The 13,953-nt window shown below is 45.9% G+C and overlaps 1 protein-coding gene across 1 annotated transcript in view; it reads left to right on the forward strand.

Annotated features, from left to right (window-relative positions):
- LOC145395901 (glutamate receptor ionotropic, NMDA 2B-like) overlaps positions 1 to 9,961 on the forward strand; it is a 62,664-nt gene extending 52,703 nt beyond the window's left edge. Inside the window, exons 16-22 of the mRNA XM_080269424.1 lie at positions 1,689 to 1,849; positions 3,329 to 3,510; positions 4,166 to 4,401; positions 7,877 to 7,993; positions 9,012 to 9,085; positions 9,453 to 9,503; positions 9,907 to 9,961. Coding sequence (XP_080125550.1) covers positions 1,689 to 1,849; positions 3,329 to 3,510; positions 4,166 to 4,401; positions 7,877 to 7,993; positions 9,012 to 9,085; positions 9,453 to 9,503; positions 9,907 to 9,961 — 876 coding nt within the window. The remainder of the gene's footprint in view (positions 1 to 1,688; positions 1,850 to 3,328; positions 3,511 to 4,165; positions 4,402 to 7,876; positions 7,994 to 9,011; positions 9,086 to 9,452; positions 9,504 to 9,906) is intronic.
- The last annotated feature ends 3,992 nt before the right edge of the window (positions 9,962 to 13,953 follow it).

A 13,953-nucleotide genomic window follows, 5' to 3' on the forward strand; every position in this document is an offset into this window, starting at 1 on the left:
TTCTGCCACACACCACAGCACCACATCATCACCACACCACATACTGCCACACCACACCACACCATAGCACAACACATCACACCCCATTGCACCACACCACACCACACCATAGCACAACACATCACTCTACACCCCACCCCAACCCACCACACAGCACCACACCACTCCATAGCACAACACATCACACCACACCACACCACACCACAGCACTTTACACCACATCACACCACACCACACCACATCATCACACCACACCACAGTACCACATCACACCGCTCTACACCCCATTCCACCACACCACACTACCACACCACAATACCACTCCACCACATCACACTGCCACAACAGACCCTGGCATCTGCAGAAGCTAATTTGCAAAACGTGAATGCATGATTAGTACCCTGCCTCAGCCTGCCTTACCCTGCCTCGCCCTGCCTCAGCCTGCCTTTGTCAGCCTTGTCCCTGCCTGATCCTGCCTATATCTGCCTTTCCTTTCCTGGCCCTGCTTATATCTGCTTCTACCTGCCTGATCCTTCCTTTCTCCACCTCTGCCTAATCCCTTTTTGGCACACTGCCTGTCTGCCTGACTGTACCATTGTCTGCCTCACCCTGCCTCTGTCTGCCTCACCCTTTCTTTCCCTGCCTCACCCTGCCTCTGTCTGCCTCACCCTTGCCTCTGTACCTAATCTTGCTTTCTTCCTGCCTTATTAAACATAATTATACATTGTTGTGCCTCCCCTTCTCTCTCTCTCTCTCTCTCTCTCTCTCCCTCTCTCTCTCTGCCTGACATGCCTTACCTTTTCCTCTCTTTGGTATGTTGCTCTCCTCTGCCTCACCCCTGCCTCTCTCTGCCTCATCCTTGCCCCACCCTGCCTCCTCCTGCCTAACCCGTCGCTCTGCCTCTCCCGTCTCTGTACCCCACTCAGGCTTCTTTCTACTTGATTAAACTCACTTCATTATTCCTTATCTCATTCCCTCTCTCTCTCTCTCTCTCTCTCTCTCTCTCTCTCTCTCTCTCTCTCTCTCTCTCTCTCTCTCTCTCTCTCTCTCTCTCTCTCTCTCTCTCTCTCTCTTACCTACCTCACCTTGCTTCACCCTGCTCCATCCTGCCTTACCCTGCCCCACCCTGCCCCACCCTGCCCCACCCTGCCAACTGTGTGCTAACTTTACCATCACCATTAATTCCCAGTCACTCACATCTGACCCCTCTGTGTGCTAACCTCGTCCACCCCCCCTTCTCTCTCTCTCTCTCTCTCTCTCTCTCTCTCTCTCACACACACACACACACACACACACACACACACACACACACACACACACAAATCCCACTTTTCCAAATTCACGTTACCAAATCATTGCCCCTCCAAATTCAGCATTTTTAATTTCTTCTCCCTCTCTCCTTTTCTCTACCTCCTCCTTCTGCCTCCCAGCCACTCCTCTTTCTCTCCCCTCCCTCCACACCCCCTCCCACTCAAATCCCTCCTCTCTCTCCCCCACAGCAGCTGCAAAATCCCACATCAATGAAGGCACCTTTTCATAATCGTCCCTCTCAATTTTTCCTTCTCTCACTTCTCCTCCCTTTCACGCTCTTCCCTACCCCTCCACACTTCTCCCAGCCCCTCCCCTTTCTCTCCCCTCCCTCCACACCTCCTCCCACTCAAATCCCTTCTCTCTCTCCCCCACAACAGCTGCAGAATCCCACATCAGTGAAGCCACCGTTCAAGTTTGCTACCACCCTCCACGGCAACACAGACGTCCTCATGAAGAAGAGTTTTCCTGCGATGCACGCCTATATGCGGCAGTTTAACAAGAGCAGCCCCATCGAGGGTGTGAAAGCCGTGAAGACAGGGTGAGTGACTGAGTGAGTGAGAGAGAGAGAGAGAGAGAGAGAGAGAGAGAGAGGGAGGGAGGCTGCAAATGGAGTCAAAGAAACGAATAAATGGAGAAAGAAAACGGTTATTGCAGAGAGAGAGAGAGAGAGGTGGTGGTGGGGGGGGGGGAACTTGAAATGAACGAAAGCCTTGAATGATAATGAGGCGCCCACCATCCACTCGCTTGATGTAGTGCTCTCTTCAGGCGGCAACCATGGAGCCAGAGAGACGCCTGGTGATCAAGTAGGTTCAGGCGCCTCACCCAGATTTGGCCAATGAGAGACTAACTAGGAGAGGGGGATGGAAGGGTGGATAGATAGTGTGTAATGATAAGTAGGTGGAGCAAGGTATAAGTGTTTACCTGCCTGGCTAATTAGAGAGAGAGAGAGAGAGAGAGAGGAAGGGAGAGAAAATGTGTGAAAGTGAGCGAGAGGGAGTTCTTTCGTCACTGGTTCTCCCTCCCCTTATTGCAAAGAGAGAGAGAGAGAAAGAGAGAGAGAGAGAGAGGAGGGGGATATTGAAGTTATTGCATATTCTCTTCCATCCTTTCACTCTCTCTGTGTATGTGTGTATCAGTGTCTGTCTGTCTCTCTACTTATCTATCTATTATCTCTATCTATCTATCTATCTCAGTCTATCTATCTGTCTCGCTCATCATCGTCCCTTCCTTCCTTCCTTCCTTTTTCTCCCTCCACTTCCCTGGCCTCCCATCCCTCCTCCCTCCATCCCTCACTCCTTTCCTCCCTCATTATTGAGAATATTGGCCCTTGAAGTGAGAGAGAGAGAAAGAGAGAGAGGGAGAGAGAGAGAGAGAGAGAGAGAGAGGGAGGGAGAGAGAGAGAGTGAGTGATAAAATCTCTTCAAATCTCTCTTTAATTAGCATCACAGACACATATGGTTCTGTTCACTCCCTTTCCGGTTCATCCCCTGCTCTCTCTCTCTCTCTCTCTCTCTCTCTCTCTCTCTCTCTCTCTCTCTCTCTCTCTCTCACACACACACACACACACACACACACACACACACACACACACACACATCATTGTTAGGAGGAAGAGGATCATTAGGGAGAAGACAAATATCTTTATAATTATGTCCACACGATTTCATTTAGTACACCATTACTGGAATCATTATCGTAATATCTCTCTCGGTAGTACGCTGGGTGGGGATCATAGCATTAAAAGGAAGACACAGGCTGGAATTACCCCCTGTCTCTTTAAATGTCTATGTTCTTGATCTAATTCTGTTTCTAACTCATCTTTCGTCGTCCCTGTCTCTGTTCTAACTCGCTCCTAGTTCGATTGAAAGATTGACGCTTCCCTGTACAATATTCCAATTCTGTTTTCTTGTTCACTGTTAGTTCCACACCAACTGGGATTCTAACTTGCTTCCTGTGTTCAATTCTCGTTGCATTTATTGTTCTGGCACTCCTGTTAAAACTCTAATTCTTTCCGCAGGGACTTGGACGCGTTCCTGTACGATGCCACGGTGCTAGAGTACCTGGTTGGGCAAGACGATCAGTGCAGACTTCTAACTGTGGGGTCGTGGTACGCGCTGACGGGCTATGGCGTGGCCTTCGCGAGAAAGTCCAAGTATCTGGAGGTGTTTAACGAGCAGATTATGAAGTACAGGGAGAATGGTGAGTAGTGCCAGTGAGGGAATAAACGTGGGTGAGAGGGAGAGAAGTAAAGAGGAAGGGTGAGAGAGGGAGGGGGAGACAGGGAGAGCGAAAGAGGGGAAGGGTGTGACAGAGAGAGGGAGCTCGGAAGGGTAAGACAGAGAAAGTGTGAGAGAGTGAGAGAAATTTCATCTTCTTAGGCCGGGTTAAATGGTGTGATGGTAGCAATAATAAGCAATAAAATGTCCACAGTGATTTTGTTGTGAACGCGGTGTACTGCAGGCTGAGTTTGCGCCATCTGCAGTCCACCATCCTCCTGTAGGGGGATACGGAGGAAGCTGGGTTGCCTTTCGTATAACCAGGCAGTGGATCCGCGTGGTTATATCAGTGGCACCGCGTAGGCTTGCCCCACTAGCACCAGTCCAGGGTGAAGTGTTTAGGTGTAATGTTGTGTTGATTATAGGCCTTTAAATCAATCAGGCAGTCGCACTACCATAAACGTTAAGTACTTCAGTAGTAATGGGATAAATGTACTCCTTTTTAATGGCCGTAGCTTGATCCATTAAGTACGACAGTTGATGTGGGTGGATCTGTTTGTCTGCCTGCCTGTTTGTCTCTCCACACACACACACACACACACACACACACATTGAATCCTGCCTTTTTTTTTTAACAGGGGATCTGGAAAGGATAGCACGGTTCTGGTTTACTGGGGCCTGCAAACCAAGTAAACAGCAAAAGTCTTCGAGTAAACCGCTGGCCCTGGAGCAGTTTATGTCAACCTTCCTTCTCCTCGGCTGTGGCATCGTGTTGGCCTTGGCACTCCTGGCGCTGGAGCATTTGTACTTTAGATATTTTAGGGAGCACGTGGCCAGGGCGGAGAAGGGCACCTGCTGCACCCTGCTGAGTATGGTGAGTACCTGTTACGTACCTCTACACACCTGATGTACCCCCTCAGTTTATTCCTTCCTCCTTCTTTCCTAATTCTTCCTCCTTCCTCTGTCTTTCTAATTCTTCCTCCTCCCTCCTTCTTCCAAGTTCTTTTTCCTTCTTTCCTCCAAATTCTTCTTCCTTTTTCTTCCTAATTCTTCCTCCTTCCTCTGTCTTTCTCATTCTTCTTCCTTCCTCTTCCTTCCTAATTCTTCTTCCTTACACTTTCTTCCAAATTCTTCCTTCCTCTTTCTTCCAAATTCTTCTTCCTTCCCCTTTCCCTCCAAATTCTTCTTCCTTCCTCTTTCTTCCAAATTCTTCTTCCTTCCTCTTTCTTCCAAATTCTTCTTCCCTCCTCTTCCTCTCAAACTCATCTGTCTTCCTATTTCTTCCAGACTCTCCTGCCTTCCTCTCTACCCCAAACTTTACTGTCTTCCTCCTCCCTCCAAACTCTTCTTTCCTCCTCCTTCTTCCCAACTCTTTTCGTTCTGGTGTCATGCCTCCATTTCCTCACCAGGTCTCTTCCTTGAACAAACAGGAACTTAATATATCTTGAATTTGGCTCTCTCTTGTATTTTGTTTTTCTCTTGGAAGGAACAGTTGTGCGGGCTCGTGGCCTTTGGTTCCTTCTTCCTCACACACACAGACACACACACAATATTGAATACCTCTCATCACCATACTGCATTTCCTCTCTCTCTCTCTTCCTCATCCTTCCAAACACTTGTCTTTATTTCCTTCATATGTTTCACCATTTCTTATCCATTTCATCGCCAGATCTCCTAACTTTCAAAGGAGTATATTAGGGTGTGTGTTAAACCTGCAACAAATTCTGGATTCTTGTGCTGTTTGATGATGATGATGATGATGATGATGATGAGGAGGAGGAGGAGGATAATGTTGATGATGATGATGAGGAGGAGGTAGAGGAGGAAAGTGACGTTGATGATGATGATGATGAGGAGGAGGAGGAGGATGTTGACGATGATGGTGGTAATGATGATAGTGATGATAATGACGTTGATGATGATGATGATGAGGAGGAGGTTGATGATGATGATGATGATGATGGCTGTGTTAGAAGACCCAGGTAAAGTGAATGATGCTGTATTTAGCGATAGTGAGGATAGTGTTGCTTAGAATGATAAATGGAAGAGAGGCAGATGGTGATTTCAGAAGCTGTGTTTTGGGACGGGAAAAAAAAGAAGTGAATATATGTTATAAACCTTTTTCTGAGAGGGTCGTTTTCTTATATAGTTTTCTGGGTGAGTGGGGAGTGGGGTTGGGGTGGGAGGGGCCTACGGCAAAGTTGTGGGTGGGGTGGGAGTGAGGAGGGAGCAGTGGGGTGAGTTAAGAAAATATTATACTTTATATGAGAGAGATTTTTACATATATCCGTTTGAGAGAGAGAGAGAGAGAGAGAGAGAGAGAGAGAGAGAGAGAGAGAGAGAGAGACTTACTTCAAGCCTGCAAAGTTTAAAGAGTGAATGAGGAATGGAAGTGAGTTTGAAAAGTGGGCGGGAGATTGAATTTAAGAGTAAGGGGAGGGGCATGGTGAATTTGAGAAAGAGAGAGAGAGAGAGAGGGAGGGAGGGAGGGAGGGAAAGGGAGGGGGATTTTGGAGACACTGGAAGGAAGAAAGGAGACAAAAGGAGGGAGGGATGAGGGAGGGAGGGAGAGAGTGACCTCTTGATTAACTTTGCCCGTGGTGATTGGTCGAATTCCCAGAGAGAAAGAGAGAGAGAGAGAGAGAGAGAGAGAGAGAGAGAGAGAGAGGGAGGGAGAGAGAGAGAGAGAGAGAGAGAGAGAGAGAGAGAGAGAGAGAGAGAGAGAGAGAGAGGCGTGGAGAAGAGGGAAAGGATGGGGAAGAGTCAACAGCGAGGGCGTATGAAAAGAAAGTGAGAGAGGGGAAGGATTACGAAAAAGAGAGAGAGAGAGAGAGGGTGGAAACTGTCGAGAACGTGAGAAAGAGAGAGAGAGAGAGGGGAGGGGGAGGCAAGCAAAGAGAGAGGCAGGAAGGCAGGGATTGCATTAGACAAGGCCTGGGAGAGACTTGCTCCATAATGACTAGCCTGAGAGAGAGGGAGGGAGGGAGAGAGAGGGAGGGAGGGAGGGAGAGAGAGGGAGACAGAGAGAGGGAGACAGAGAGAGAGAGAGAGAGAGAGAGAGAGAGAGAGAGAGAGAGAGAGAGAGAGAGAGAGGGCGTGGATATGAGTGAGTGCAAGGTAGTGTTTTCTTGCTGACTAAAAGAACTCAGCAGGCAGGAGCTTCATTTCTCTCTCTCTCTCTCTCTCTCTCTCGTGGAATAGGAGGCTTCTTAGCGCCTGTTCCATAGCGATTTCTTTTCCTTATAATTCCTTAGTGAGAGAGAGAGAGAGGGGGGGGGGAGGAAGATGGATTGTCAATTCGCCATAGACAGAGAGATTGATAGAGACAGATAAAAGATAGATAGTGAGAGAGAGAGAGAGAGAGAGAGAGAGAGAGAGAGAGAGAGAGAGAGAGAGAGAGAGAGAATCATTAGACTGCTCAGATTAGTGTAGTTAATCATCCCATATAATCACCATATTACTACTTAACTACAGTAGATGAGTGGATGATGCTATTATGTGAGCTATCTCTATCTTTCTTTCTTTCTTTCTTTGCACCTATTTATCTATCTAGCCTTCTATCTGACTATCACATTTTCTGTCATTATTTCTCTCTCTCTCTCTCTCTCTCTCTCAGGCAGCTTTCCAAGTAAACTTTGCGGTAAGGACCATTTTCAAGGCTTGCAACTATGTAAAAGCACCTCTAAGGGTATTAGAGAGAGGAGGGGGGGGGTGAATGTGAGAGAGAGAAATATGGAATGGAAGAGAGAGAGAGAGAGAGAGAGAGAGAGAGAGAGAGAGAGGGAGAGAGAGAGGGAGGGAGGGCGATAATTGCTCTGCCCGCATCACTCTCCCTGTCTCTCTCTCCCTCCTTCCTTCTCTCCATTTGTCTTCACCTTACTTAGTGCTCTCTCTCTCTCTCTCTCTCTCTCTCTCTCTCTCTCTCCCTCTCTCTCTCTCACAGTACATCATCATCATCTTCCACCCTTTCTCCCCAATGTCTAAGGTTACGTAGAAGCCAGAAAAAGAAAAGTTTGAATATGAAAGAAAGTGTGGCAGTCTCAAGACATGCACTTAAATTACACTTGAATCCTGGCTCTACCTTTGAAGCACGGTCGATAGATAGATAGATAGATAGATAGATAGTAGTTGGTAGATAGTAGACAGGTAAATAGATAGATAGGCAGGTCGATGGATATATTTGTAGTATGTAACCCAGGCTGGCGTCACAGAGTTTGAGCCGATCTGTGTCCCTACGTGGTGGAATGAGTGAGGCCCAGGAGGTAGGTAGAGAGAGAGAGATGATAGACAGACAGATAGATAGGTAGATAGATAAATTTGCATATGTGTAACCAAAGCCTCCTTCACAGAGTATGGGTCGGTCGTTGTCTCTACGTGGTGCGGTGAGCGAGGCCCAGGAGGCGCTACGCACCCACCGCTGTGACGACCCTCTGTGTGACACCCACCTGTGGCGCGTCAGGCATCAGGTAACACAGCCACAGACTCTCATCACTGCTTATCATGTAGCTGGGAGGGATTTCAAAGGCCTTATCACAGCTACAGACTCTTGTCACCGCTTATCTTGTAGCTGGGAGGGATTTCAAAGGCCTAACCTCAGCTACAGACTCTTATCACTGCTTATCATGTGGCTGGGAGGGATTTCAAAGGCCTTACCTCAGCTACAGACTCTTATCACTGCTTATCATGTAGCTGGGAGGGATTTCAAAGGCCTTATCACAGCTACAGACTCTTATCACTGCTTATCTTGTAGCTGGGAGGGACTTCAAAGGCCTAACCTCAGCTACAGACTCTTATCAACTCTTATCATGTAGCTGGGAGGGATTTCAAAGGCCTTATCACAGCTACAGACTCTTATCACTGCTTATCATGTGGCTGGGAGGGATTTCAAAGGCCTTATCACAGCTACAGACTCTTATCACTGCTTATCATGTGGCTGGGAGGGATTTCAATGGCCTTATCTCAGCTACAGACTCTTATCAACTCTTATCTTGTAGCTGGGAGGGATTTCAAGGGCCTTATCACAGCTACAGACTCGTATCACTGCTTATCTGTGGCTGGGAGGGATTTCAAAGGCCTCATCTCAGCTACAGACTCTTATCAACTCTTATCATGTGGCTGGGAGGGATTTCAAAGGCCTTATCTCAGCTACAGACTCTTATCAGCTTATCATGTGGCTGGGAGAGAGATTTTATAGCCTAATCTTCATGTACTGTAGTTAGGTTATTCAAGACAGAGAGAAGGCTGGTCCAAATTAAGTCTTGCATAGTTATATCATTGTCTTCTAATTCTGCTAAATATTTCACCACTAAGTTAGCTGGAATATTAGCATTATGATTCTAGTAGTCAAGATGAATATATGGTAGTTTTAGAGGCAGACTTTACCTACTACTACCCACCAACTGCATCTACTTATCTATCAGTTATATCTACTACTTCCCACTATCTCTATCTACTTATCTACTAACCATGTCTATTCCTTCCCAGCTGGACATGGCACGCCTCAGAATTAACCATCTGGAGGGACAGCTGGCTTCTCACGGACTCAGGCCTAAGAAAAAGTAAGAAGAGTTGAGTTTTGCGTGTGTGTGTGTGTGTGTGTGTGTGTGTGTGTGTGTGTGTGTGTGTGTGTGTGTGTGTGTGTGTGACAGTGAATTTTTAGATATCTGTAGTTTCCTCTCTCTCTCTCTCTCTCTCTCTCTCTCTCTCTCTCTCTCTCTTTCTTTCTTATACCTCACGTTTATTCATTTTTCTTCAGGCAAGAGTGAGTCATAGGAATTCACGATTTTATTCATGTTATTATCATTATTATTATTATTATCATTATTATTATTATTATTACTATTATTATTATTATTATTATTATTATTACAGAGAGCATCAAGAGGCTACCCCATCTGATAGCACCAAGCAGAATGACCCAATCAGAAATCACATCACCTCCCAACAGCCCATCAGAGGACCCCTACTGAGAGCAAGGTGAGTGTAGTAGCAGTAGTAGTAGTAGTAGCAGTAATAGTAGTAGTAGTAGTAGTAGTAGTAGAGGACCATTTTGAGACCAAGGTGAGTGCTGTGATGATGGTAGTAGTAGTGGTGGTAATTTATTATTGTTAGAAGTAGTAGTAGTAGTAGCACCACCATCAGTAGCGGTAACTGTAGTAATAGTAGTAGTAGTAGTAGTACTGATAGCAGTATAGAATAGTCTTCATTTTATATCCACCATGTAGTCAAAATAAAGACAGATTTAGAAGTTGATTAATAGATACAGTATAATTATTCACATTAGACTTAGCATTCAGTTATTCACCATTCATCTGACACCTCCCTTCCTTCACCCCCTCACCCCTCACCCCCCCACCACCAGAGCTCCAGGCCCCCCCAGCACCACACCAAGCAGCCGGCGACGTGAACTGGCGCAGATGGAGACGGTTTTGTGAGAGCAGCCACTACCATCATCATCGCCATCTTGATTCTCCCAGCCATTATATAGAGTAATTCTGTTTTGTCTGTCTCGTCTCCGTCTCTCTCTCTCTCTCTCTGTTTCTCTCTGCCTGTCTCTGTTTTTCTGTGTCTGTCTGTCTCTCTCTCTCTTTCAACATTCCTTCCACTTTTCTTCCCTCCCTCCTTCTGTCTCTGTCTGTCTTTCTGTCGCTCCGCATTCCTTCCTTCCTGTTGTTACTTCCTTCCACTTCTCTTTCTCTCTCTCTCTCTCTCTCTCTCTCTCTCTCTCTCTCTCTCACCTGGTATACTTTTAGCATATTGGGGATAGACTGATTTCTCTGTATATTAGTATGCTGGAAAATATGGTAGACGTCAAGAGGGAGGTTATACAACGATCTGATTATATTTATCTTTCTGATACTTATATTTATCTATCTATCTGTCTGTCTGTCTGTCTATCCATCATTCTATCTATCCATCCCTCTGTCCATCCATTCATCTGTCTGTCTATCTATCTATCTGTCTATTTATCTATTTATTGTAACTCCAAAACGTCTAAGATTTAGGCATTCTCGTGGGTTAAGGAAGTTCCCTAACACCTTTTCCTAAGCGAATTAATTGGCTGATTACACCTCACTGTCCTCTGTGTCGCGTAAATCCTCCTAATATGGTCATACTACACAAGGATGCGAACTTGCCTTATCCAAAAATAAATCGCTAAGGAAGAGGTGTTAGGGAGCTGCCTGAGTGTCACCCTGTAATGTATATACTTGCGTCCGCCTCTCACCCCTAACACCTCTTCTGTACCGATTTATTTTTTGATGCGGCTGGCTAAGTTTCCTGTTATTTCTGCCGAGTATGGGTGATGCTAGATTAAGTAACACAGAAGAGGACCTAAGGTGTACTAAGGAAAATAAATCGCTTAGGAAGAGGTGTTAGGGACAACCGACTAGAACCCGGGTCTTGTAGTTTGTTGTAGCTGTATTCCTGTATCTCTATTGATATATATATAGTGATGATTTATATATAGTAGCCGTGTAGCTGTAACGGACTGGAAGGGGTAGGTTGTATGTAGCACTGCACTGGTAATTTACTGGTGGTGTCTTGTGGGTTCCGGACACGGCTCTGTCTCCTGGTGTGGGCTTGGGTGTAGGAAATGTGTGTGTGTGTGTGTGTGTGTGTGTGTGTGTGTGTGTGTGTGATATAGGCTTGGGTGTACGAAGTGACAGTCTGCTGGTGTGGGCTTGGGTGTAGGAAATGTGTGTGTGTGTGTGTGTGTGTGTGTGTGTGTGTGTGTGTGTGTGTGTGTGTGTGTGATATGGGCTTGGGTGTACGAAGTGACAGTCTGCTGGTGTGGGCTTGGGTGTAGGAAATGTGTGTGTGTGTGTGTGAGGTGTAGGCTTGGGTGTACGAAGTGACAGTCTGCTGGTGTGGGCTTGGGTGTAGGAAATGTATGTGTGTGTGTGAGGTGTAGGCTTGGGTGTACGAAGTGACAGTCTGCTGGTGTGGGCTTGGGTGTAGGAAATGTGTGTGTGTGTGTGTGTGTGTGTGTGTGTGTGTGTGTGTGTGTACGAAGTGACAGTCTGCTGGTGTGGGCTTGGGTGTAGGAAATGAATAAATGATACTGGTTGGACATTCTGCCGTCCGTCGCATGCATGAGATACTCCCACGTGCAGTGCAGGGGAAGGGGTCTATGGGAACCACCGTAGTATATTCATTTTGGCACATTCCTCTTTCTGTATTATAAATCGGAGTGCGCCAGTTCCTCGAGGTAGTAGCAATCAGAGTGTTCCTTATTGTGCTGGGGGAGGTATGCGCTCTGTGTAGTATTACGATTTGGGAGAGAGAGAGAGAGAGAGTGAGAGAGAGAGAGAGAGAGAGAGAGAGAGAGAGAGAGAGAGAGAGAGAGAGAGAGAGAGAGAGAGAGAGAGAGAGAGAGAGAGGCCTTTTTTCCCTCATAAGTTGAAGTAAATCGTGTGTGTGTATGTGTGTGTGTGTGCTAGAAAAAGGCCGAATTCAAGAGGTTAGTGTGTGTGTGTGTGTGTGTGTGTGTGTGTGTGTGTGTACAGTACAGGCCGTGTACATGTGCGCTTTTATCTATATATATATATATGTACGTTTTTATCCCAATTATTCCAAAAAAACACATCTAAAAAAACGAATAGAAAAAGAAAGAAAGTCCATTGGGTAAAGACGCCATTTTTACGCCACAAAATTGAAAATAAAATCAATATAAATCACACATACTTTTAAATATACAAATTGACAAATATTAATGGTTTTTTGGCTTTTTGGAAATTCGTTAGGGAAGGGAAGGAGTTTAAATAATATACGTATAATGATTTGTAAGTGATGTGTGTAAGTATTTGTAAGTTTAAGTGAATTCGTTTACTTATAAAAATAATATCGTATCCGGTGTTTGAATCTTCCTCTTCTCTGTTTATTGTAGTAGTAGTAGTAGTAGTAGTAATGGTAGTAGTAGTAGTAATAAAAGTGGTAGTAGTACAGGTAATAGTAGTAGTAGTAATAGTAGTGGTGGTAGTAGTAGTAGCAGTAGTAATTGAAGTGGTAGTAGTGATAGCAGTAGTAGTAATTGAAGTGGTAGGAGGCGGTGGGGGGAGGGGGAGGTAAGTGGTCATGTTATTTTCTTTCTTTTTTCTTTTTTTTTTTGGCACAGACCCTCCCCTCCCTTATAATATACTTTTTTTTTTATAAATATTTTCGTCCCCTCTTAGTTCACGCAGCTCAGTGGCAGAAAATGATTATGCTGTCACTCTGTCTTGATACATTTTAGCACATTAACGCCAGAATATGATGCTGCTAGTCACGAAGAAGTGCTATGGGAAGGCTAAAGACCCGTACCAGTGTCGCTGAGTTTTAGCATTAACGCCAGAATATGGTGCTGCTAGTCACGAAGAAGTGCTATGAAAGGGACGTAGAGCCGTAGCAGCTTTGTCTTTCTCTGAATTTTAACAGCTTGACACTAGAATGTGCTGCTGCTAGTCACGAAGAAGTGCTATGGAAGGGATGTAGAGCGGTAGCATTGTCTTTCTCCACCACTGGCCTCTAAACGGACGAACATCTGGGGCAGGTTAAGATGAGAATGGTTTAGTTGACTTTATATGCGTTGGAGAGTGAGAAACTAACTAGGAGAGTGTATAAGTGAGGTGGAAGGGGGAGAGGGGGGAGACCGAGGATGAGATGGAGGGATGGAGCAGAGAGGTATAAGAGATGGAGGGATGTAAGTTCAGGGGAGGGCAGCGAAATGGTAGGGCACAGGGCGACATGAGGCAGTTTTTTAGTGGCCTCCCGTGACGGAATTAAGGCGTGTGGCGATAGATGAAGAGTTAAGTAGGAAGCTCTCAGCCTGTGTCCTCAGCTTAATATCTCCAAGACATCTGTGTCCTCAATTGTATGTCCAAGATGTCTGTGTCCTCAGCTTACAGTAATATCCCCAAGACGTCTGTGTCCTTAATTTAACGTCCCCAAGACGTCTGTGTCCTTAATTTAACATCCCCAAGACGTCCATGTCCTCACCACGCACATAAACTGACTAGCTGCTTCACTCAGCAACACATAACTGCTGGGTCGTTGGTCTTGGTGCAGATGTTCAGTGCCTGTGTGTTCGCCCTTGTAGAATGCCTCAGGAGCACTCAGCGCCACCCAGGAGTATTGTAAAGGTGTTGGCCGTATCAGTTTGCAGAGTAATAGAGGTTCGACACCCCCTGCTGTAAGCCAGCTAAGGACTATTTGTCAGGAAGGACAGTTTGTGTGGGGGTAGACGTAATAACTAGTGAAAGCCGGATTTTTATATATGCACAGTATGGAATGTTACGTTACCGTGGCTCCCTCCAGCGACTACACTAACAACTGCATCTTCTGAAATACTAGGTCATTAATTAGACAACTGTAAATTGATGGTCAGTGATGCTGTTTTACTTTATGGCTGAGACGGAAACACTACACAGTGCTTTAATGGGCGAATATA

This window comes from Coenobita brevimanus, chromosome 33, assembly GCF_032717465.1.
Source record: "Coenobita brevimanus isolate Jiangsu-jjx chromosome 33, ASM3271746v2, whole genome shotgun sequence".
Classification (NCBI taxonomy): Eukaryota; Metazoa; Arthropoda; class Malacostraca; order Decapoda; family Coenobitidae; genus Coenobita; species Coenobita brevimanus.